Source organism: Cryptomeria japonica, chromosome 6 (assembly GCF_030272615.1).
Source record: "Cryptomeria japonica chromosome 6, Sugi_1.0, whole genome shotgun sequence".
Classification (NCBI taxonomy): domain Eukaryota; kingdom Viridiplantae; phylum Streptophyta; class Pinopsida; order Cupressales; family Cupressaceae; genus Cryptomeria; species Cryptomeria japonica.
In genome coordinates, this window is record NC_081410.1 from 544,728,912 (window position 1) to 544,738,081 (window position 9,170).

Genomic DNA, 9,170 nt, shown 5'->3' on the forward strand with positions numbered 1-9,170 from the left:
CTTTTGTGTATTAAAAAAGATGTTCAAAAGATTACTTCTAGAATCAATTGCATGTGTCTTTTAATGAGCATTTTGAAAAGTGAAGAACTATATATTTTATAGTCAACCTTTCATCACACTATCCATCCTTAAGTTGAAGAAATATGGATAAAAATATACATAACTGATTTTTAAAACAATCTTTTGAACTAGGGGAAGGGGCTCAATTACCGCCCATGTTCCAATTAAGTTCATTGGATTTTGCTAATTAAAAGACCACTAAAGTATCATCTAGTGGTCCAATAGGCACCAACTAGTATATCCAATAGTTGAAAAAAAACTTAGTAATTAGTACCAATAGTGCACGATTAATGGGTCATTTGTGTATAGGCATTGGATCAATTGTGCGATTTTTTTGGTTGCCCAAGAGAACAAATAAGGGGGAATATGTTTTGAAATGACCACTTTTTGACCCTTTCATGCATAACGGGTCCCACAATGTTCATCTTTATTACCCAGAAGCCAAAACAAGAGTTATAAGTAGTTAAGCCACATGCAAAGATAACAACAAAAAAAAAAAGGTCTAAATCCAATGTACAATTTAGGAGCTTAAGATGCACAAAGTTACAGTCTTTTTTATATCAATAACAGTTTTTTAGCCTGGTCCATATCTAGGTGAAGCCACAAATGGGGAACCTCATCTTGACATTAACTCAACCACATCGTCCTCCCTCTGCACATGTCCTCCTTGTCCTTCTCCACATCCTCCTCCTTCACTCTCCATCCTCTACGGTGTACTCAAAGTTTTATAATTATAACTACTACCGGTGCTCTTTCTACAAGTTCAAATCTCATTGGGGGTAAAGTTATGTATGCCTTGTTTGTAATACACTTAGGATGCCTCCCACAAAGAGTACTAGGTAGTTCCATATTGCTATACCCATATTGCTATAAGCCATCGGGTAGTTCCATATTGCTATACCCATTTGCTATAAGCCATCTATAAACCCATATCCAGACCGTGGAAAGCATCGTATGAACTATAAAAAAATCTTTCTTTTCTTATTTCTCTTTTCCATAAGATAAAAAAAAACTTTGAAAACTAGGAATAAAATTAATCTAACCCGCTGCATTGGACTGCTGTAAGGGCCGTATTAGAATTAATCAGCATAAGTTTTCTCATCAATAGAAAAAAATCATGCAGCTACGTCTTGCGTGATGCAACCCTGTTTCTTGTTCCGTTCTCCTTTACTTTAATTTCGTGAAACACGACAATTATTTCTCTAAATTGTAAGTTACATCACATCGACCGACACAGAGAGACATCATGTCGATTTCACAGTCAGATTCGGACATTGACGTGTGCATAAAAAATGGGCAACGTGGCTGAGCATCCGTTTCAGATTCTCATCCTAACTAATCACTTCCTTCTTACGCGGCAGTCTCTGTGTCCTCGGATTCCTCAGCAACCAGATCTGGACACCTGGTACATTATCACTCACGAGGAAAAAGCACATTCCAATTGCCCATCGTTGAACAGCGCCTGCATACAAGATTCTGCTTTTAAAGTAAGAGAACTGGATTTGTCTCGGAGTCTACACAGTTTTTTCTTGGAAACTTTTCACAGGAAGGTAATTCACAGTCACAGGGGATTTTCATTTTTAATCCGTGAAGTTGTTTGGTAGGATTCTTTTCACAAGAAACGAAATTGGTGGTGTTAATTAAGGATTTGGTCTGATTAGTTCTGTGGAAGTTGAAGATAAGTTAGAGTGGTTAGCAAAGCATGCCGTTTCAATATTCTTCTTCATCTTCTAGCAGCAGGTATTTGGGATTTGAGGGAGATCGGCCTCGTCAGGGACCTGTAAGGTGGTCTGAATCTCAGGAATGTAGTGATAGTCGTAGGAGTGCTCGGTTTAGTGATCATCTGAAGATAAAGCAGGATGAAGGCAATTGTCATACAGAGTTCAGTCCCAATTCAGTTACAGGGCATGTTGGGAGGTCTGCAGTAGGACCTCCGCCTTCTCCTTCTCCAGTTTGCAGTCCCACCAACAGTTTAAGCCCTGCCTGCTCACCCAGAGGTACCCCATATGCTCACAGCCGCCGCCATGGAGAAGCTTATTCAAGAACTGAGGTACAGGAATATGTTGTTACTATTTCACTGCAAATGTGTCTGATGATTAGGCCATCCCATCTTTTAACTTTATATGTGTACTAATTATTATCATCAATGCCTCGGATCATAGTCTATGATCTATATTAGAATCAATTGATCATAGTCTATGATCTACCATTAGAATCAATATAATGAGATTTTTAGATTTTGATTGTGTGACACTTTTTACATATATATTTTGGAGCCTATTCTCCCGATCTATAACAATGGTACAATTAGACATGTATGAATAATCTTTTAATACAGTGTAGGAAAACTCTCAATGATTTGAAGCATACTATGTTAGAATTTCTACCATAATTTTAGATTGAGAGAATTTAAAGACAGTCCTGTAAAAGGTTTCAGACAACAAAAATATAAGTGGGTAGTTTTGTAGTGGTGATTAGCTCATTTATTTTATGATAGCTTTTGATTTTAATTGTGTCTATTTTTCAATCGACATTTCTAATTATATTCATTGATCCATTGTTGAACAGAAAATGATCTAAAATGAACTATATAGCTAATCAAATGAACCAGCCAATGTGTTAAAAAGCTTTCAATGGTTTGATGCTTAGAATGTTAGCATTTCCCATAATTTCGGATTGAAAGAAGTGTAAACAACATTATAAAAGATTTTAGACAACATAAATACAAGTGAGTAGTTTTGTACAGTGTTATTAACTTGTTTCTTTTAATTTTAACTGTGTATATTTTCAATCGATATTTCTCATCACACTCATTACTAATCCATCATCGGATAAAAGAACGATCCAAAAAATTGATAAAAAATTATATACAGTAACTCTTCATGAACTGCAGAAACCCATACCAACAACGACCTGCTTTAGTTTTACCCAATCTGAAAACCTATTTCAATGCAACTCTTTATGTAAATGCTGTTTGTTTATTGCACATAGTCTCAATTATTGAAGATTTTACGCTTGAATTGAATGTTTTGGCCTTAATATCTCGTGGCATGTATATCTCCTTGACATCTCCCTGTTTGCTAGCTTACAAAGTCATCAATGTGAAACTGAAAGTTCTGTTTTGATTGAGAAAATAGCGATAGGATTGGAAAGCGATACATGGACAGATAATTTATCTGTACTGGTTATAATTTTAACATTCCATAGTAAAACTACAATTCAATTGTGTGGATGGTCTTTAGGGATCGACAGGACCATCTAATAGAGGGAAAAGACCGGTGGGAGAAACACATGGAGAAGCAGTAGTAGCTGGCCCATCATCAGGAAGGTCTGATAATTCCCAGCTTCCTCTCTTGGCTACTGGGAATATGTATTCTAACAGAGAAAGCAAACCTGCCCCAGAAAACCCAGAAGGTTAAATTTTAAAACAGGGTTTAACTTAAAACCTATCAGACTTTGAATTTCAATGCAATTCAAATGTCTAATCTGAATCATCAAAATCTATCTTCAAGCCTGTGTTTTCATATAGCTTCTGTTTTGATGCAGATGAGGACAACGATGAGGTCCGGGAAATTCATATGACTGAGGAGCGATCAAGATCTGCAAATACTAATAATCAAATAATCAGGCGGCCTCGGCAGCAGAACTGGTCTGATACTTCCATGGGCTCCTTTATCTCCAGTGATGGCGAAAGCATAAGTCTCAGCACAGAGTTTAACAACGTTCTTGCAGCTGCTGCAGCGGCAGGCACTAATAACTCTGCACAGGCTGCTGCAGAGTCAGAGCGTTTGAGGAATATATTGGAGGAAGTTTCTCCTACAAGAAGGGGTCATTTGCCTGGAATTGGAGAGGAGGAACCCACCAGAAGCGATGAGAGAGATCAAACAGAAAATAATATCAACAGAAGAGACAGAGATAGCATGGCTCTTGTTCTATCTACTGATAATAATCATACTACTAGTAACAATACTGCTGCTCCTGAAAGAAACCCGGATCAGAGAGGCGGTAGAGACTATTTGGCTCTGGTTCCCATGAATGGAACCCATGAATCCTCAGGTAAAACAATATAACCATAATCTAATGCAGTACTGTGGCTGTAATTGTGTTAGTGCGTGTTGTTTTTGGATTCAACTGTATAAGATTTGTTTTTTAATATTTTGAATCACACTCTGTGATGTGATCTATCATGAGGATTATAAAGATTTGTAACTCTCTATTATCTTAATTATCAAATCTCTATTAGCTTGATAGTTGGGTAATGGAACTTGTTTCAGGTGTTCTGAAACGTTGATGAGAAACAAATCTTATACAAAACATTCTATTCCATTAACTTTCTTTCATTCCAACAATAGATCATAAAGGATAATCTGAAATGTTGATGTATAAAATATACGCAATCTAAACCAAAAATGTTGATGAAAAACAAATCTTATACAATTAAATCGCTACACTAATCATTATGAACTGCGCAAATCTGATATCATTAATTTCATAATGTTTTGTTTGTATAAATCTTATGGAACCCACCAATCAATCCACAGCCAAAACTACAAAACAAGCATCTAATTCAATTTTCTGGGTTTCTATAATTATTTTTTTATTGATCATTGTTACTACTATTGTTTAGGGTCGAATTCAGATAGAGATGCTCCAATGAGCTCGTGGGACTCTCAGAATAATGAGAACGAGAGAGCTGTGGTCAATCATGGCGAATCAAGTGGAGATAGAAATGGATCTACGTCGTCTAATTCCGTACGAAATTGGAAAGATAAGGGAGGTCAAGTGGCGACACCTAAGCAATTGGCTTTGGCGAAAGTAAAGAGAGACAAGATTGAAGCAAAAGCAGTTGCTTGGGAAGAGGCCAAGACTGCTGAAGTCGACAACAGGTACCCACTCTAAATATACTTTTGTTTGTTTCCCAAGGATTGCCATTCATTTGGGTTTAATATTTAGAGACTCATTTTAGATAATGCAAAACCTGCTGTGCCACATTCAAAACCTGCTGTGCCACATTTAAAATGGGTTTCTATTAAAATTTAAAAATGAACCATCCATTAACTTTACAGAGTGTAAAGCCATTGTCTTTTTTCTTGTGGTGGGGGAGGGAGGGAAGACCGGGGATGTTTTATCCCTTTACAGCTATTTAAATAACAAGGTCTCCACTAGAAACGAAACATATATAGAGGAGAAAAGCATCTGGGCACCACTTATAAAGTTTGAGTAGTGGAGTTTAAAGGGCATAACGAAGTGCACATCTATTTAAATTCTCTTTTCGAGGTGGTGAATAAGAAATTTGTTAAAAGCATTATAAACCTAACAGTATATAATTGTTTTGAATTTGAAAAACAAAGAGTAGAGAAATAAAATCTGGGTTCAAGAAAGCCTATTTTTAAGCAATAAATTTTCTTTTATAAAAAATTAGAAAAAGATAATTATAATCAACAATGATAAGAAAAAATGCTTTCCTGAATAACTATTCATAAGTTAAATCGAGATCCAAGAAATAATCACTTAGATATAGTTAAATTATAAATTAAAGAGATAATAACATGGATATTTGTATATCTTGGTCCAGTCAAAAGATATTGTCACACAACTATGGTTTATAGTAGAAAAACAACTTGTCAACTATGAAAAACAAAGTTTCGATCTTCTTTCTACTCATATAAAAAATAAATGATATAGATACAAATTATTTCATGAGTCATATACATGATAAATTTGAATGGTATCTTACAATTTTGATATCAGTTATACATAATATTAATCTGAAATAATTTTTAAATATATAAAAGTTAATTTTATTTTTTTATTTTTTTATTTTATGATAATAAATCATAAAATTTGAGGGAAAATATGAATAGAAGTTCATAAATAGCTTAAATTTTTTGCATGTACCACTTGGCTTATTCTACTGTCTCAATAATGTTACATGATTTTAGCTCTGAGAATAGATTCCTATCGAACTGCTCTCTTCCACATGCTTACTCCAAGACATTATTGTTCCTAGGATCCGGATGTACAATCTACCAACTCTTATAAAAACTCTATAGATAGAGATATAGACTTAGACTCCCTAATGATCGTTGTCGTGCCAGCTCTCCGAAAGGGAAAAAATTAAAACTCCTTACCAACTTAATTAGCTGGATACACGTAAATGATTCAGATCAGAAGTCAAAAAAAAATTCAAACTGAAGTTCTAAAAAGAAACAACTACTTCTTACCAGCTATTCAGAGTTTTTATGATTTCGCTGAGTAAAACACTGTCATTCCATTGTAGTACAGACAATTGGGGCACATCCCCAAGTAGAGGAAGACAGTCCATAAGATCACAGAAAGTTGGTGGTGTATTTCTTGCAACTTTCACATCTCCTTTAATCGAATACATAGCTAATACATTGCATGCATAAAAATCTATTCGTTGCCCTTCTTTTACCAGTTTCAATTTTTTTTGAGATCAAAAAACATATTGGAGTGAAGTTCTATCTTAAGATAAGAAGAAAGAATTTGTCAGGTACTATACATAGGGAAGGCTTCTTATGCTTCTGATCAGAAACTTCTAGGGAAATCATTAATTGTATAATTCATTTTAATGTGCAGCAAGTGAATATGTGTGGTTAAACGGTCCGTCTTAAATCATATATATTAAGTAATATATTAAACTTAGAAAATGTCAGTCAATTCTGAGTGTTTAACACTTTTAAATTTAGAAATCAATGCTTAATATGTGATTTAACAACACAATAACAAATAGAGTATATTCTAGCTTTATCCAAAGAAAGTTATCCGAATTTGAAAGTAAACATATTCTTTGCAGGTTCAAGAGGGAGGAATCAATAACCATGGCATGGGAAAATGAACAGAAGGTGAAAGCCAACATAAAAATGAAGAAGGTGGAGGTATGAATGTCTTCTATGCTTCTAGCTATTGCACAAATTTACCAAAGTCTACAATGAAAGAATATGTTGTTTGCCTAAACATTTTCCATTGTTTTACACAGAGAAAACTAGAGGACAAAAGGGCTAAGGCATTTGAGAAAATGCAGAATGAGATTGCAAGAGCACATAGAAAAGCAGAGGAGAGGAGGGCAGTTGCTGAAGCTAAAAAAGGTGCTGAAAATGCCAAGATAACAGAGGCTGTGGAAAAAATAAGAGCCTTTGGAAGACTTCCCAGAAAATTTCTCATCTTTTGAATTAAGGAGATCTGAGTTTTCTTTGGGCTTTTTGCTGCTTCTTTTTTTTTGTCTTTCTGATCTTTGTGCTTGAGATTTGGAAGATCTACTATTACATGCACAGTGTGCAAGAGTCATATTTAGGCGATAATGTCTACATCCATCACAGTAACTATCCATAGGCCTTAGTGATTTCATGAGCAGGTCATTGATTGGATTGAAATGAGATATGGATGTCAGCCATAGTTATGCAAATAGAAAATTAGCGACTGTAAATAGTATGTTGGAAGAGGAAAAAGGAACCAAATTTGTAAGTACATATCACACTATATTATAAAATATGCTCACGGGCTTTAGTACTAAATACTGTAATTATCTCTCATGGACTATTTTACGACTTCAAGTCCATGTACAAATTATCTTTTTAAAATAAATATAGTATATTTGATTGTACTAATTTTTCACAGGAACGAAGAGTGGATCTCTCAGCAAAGATTCATAGAATTTATTAAGGATATTAATTTTGTTATAGTTCATAGTGTTGTTTTTGGATTTGATTGTTAAATTTTTTATTAATCTAAATAATTTACACCATGTGCATGCGATCTTGAGTCTAATTAGAGTAAATTGAAGTAATATTAAACTATTTTGCTTAAAACAAAAATAATGCTCAGTTTAAGCATAAGGGGTAGTAAATATGGGTAAAAATATGAAAGATTTTACAAAACCAATCTTTGTTGCACCATGGTCGTGAGGAGGTTGTGCTCATGGATGGTTGGATGTGAGTGCTTGTACTAGCAACATAAGGTTGCATTTAAGATCATGTGTTGAAAATGGCTTGGGTTGAGGCCAATTTATAGAAATTGAGAGAAACCAATGGATGGATAGAATTAAGAGATGAATCTATGGCTCATATTTGAGAGTAATGGAGAGATGGTAGAAGGACAAGTGTCAACATTTGGTAGGAGGAGATGGAAGGAGAGGGATCAAGGGGAGAATCAATCATAGAGATTCTCCTTGGAGGAAGTAGATGGATAAGATGGAAAGGGTACTTTGGAGTACTCGAGAGGAATGGGCATGTATGTTGATCCATGTGAGATGGTACTAAGACTATCTCACATGTGCAAAGGCCCATGCCCTATGTACAAAAGGTCCTTGCCTTTGTACAAATGTAGGGATGTGCATGTTTTGGGGAATGGGGATAGCAGGGAGTGGGTTTGACTAGGATTAGGTTGTGCAAGTGGGTTATCACACAACTAAGTGGTTTAGCCCATTTAATAAAAGGTGGAGAAAAAAATGTAAATTAAATAAATAAAGTATTTGTTTAATTTTAAATAATGGAGGGGGAACTTAGGTAAATAAATAATTAGATCTATTACCTAAGGTGGACTATAGGAGGAAGGCAATTAAATGGTTTAGGAAGATATGTGTGGATGAATAGGGAATGAATAGTGAATTTATTAAGTAAATAATAAAATATAATTTAATTAATAAAGGAATAAAAATGGGATAATTAATTAAATAGTTAGAGTTGTATTCAATTAATTATAGAAGATGATTAGAATATATCACTCGAAAGAAGGTGGTTCTAGATTAGGAAAGATGCCCTTGCCATTTGAAGTAGTGATTAGGAAGAAAGATGATGAGAGTGAGGATGAGGATGATGATGTCCCCTTGAGAGGACAAACATGAGGTGGAGAACACAAGTTTTCTCTTGAAATGGATGAGAGGATGCAAAGATGCAGAGTAGAAGAGGGTAAGAGATACGTGATTGAGGATGAAGGGATAGTGGAAGAAAGAAGAGGGTAAGAGATAGGTGATTGAGGATGAATGGATAGTGGAAGGAAGAAAAGGGAGGAATGAAAATGTTCCATTATGTTGTATCAAACTTAGCACTCATGGAATTTATGCACCATGGTATGAGGAACTAGGGTGACAA

General features: G+C 34.9%; 1 protein-coding gene across 1 annotated transcript; it reads left to right on the forward strand.

Moving 5' to 3' along the window:
- The first annotated feature begins 1,501 nt into the window (after positions 1 to 1,501).
- On the forward strand, positions 1,502 to 7,695 carry LOC131073021 (remorin 4.1). Its single transcript, XM_058009360.2, has 6 exons — positions 1,502 to 2,110; positions 3,303 to 3,474; positions 3,607 to 4,116; positions 4,688 to 4,946; positions 6,878 to 6,959; positions 7,061 to 7,695. Exons 1-6 carry the CDS (start codon positions 1,763 to 1,765, stop codon positions 7,250 to 7,252), a joined length of 1,563 nt encoding a protein of 520 aa, XP_057865343.2. The 5' UTR covers positions 1,502 to 1,762; the 3' UTR covers positions 7,253 to 7,695.
- The last annotated feature ends 1,475 nt before the right edge of the window (positions 7,696 to 9,170 follow it).

Bases quoted from the DNA above. Each gene is read 5' to 3' on its own strand.
- LOC131073021 (XM_058009360.2), top strand. From the start codon at position 1,763: ATGCCGTTTCAATATTCTTCTTCATCTTCTAGCAGCAGGTATTTGGGA. The intron at 2,111-3,302 runs GTACAGGAATAT...GATGGTCTTTAG, and splicing joins AAGCTTATTCAAGAACTGAG to GGATCGACAGGACCATCTAA. The intron at 4,947-6,877 runs GTACCCACTCTA...TATTCTTTGCAG, and splicing joins ACTGCTGAAGTCGACAACAG to GTTCAAGAGGGAGGAATCAA.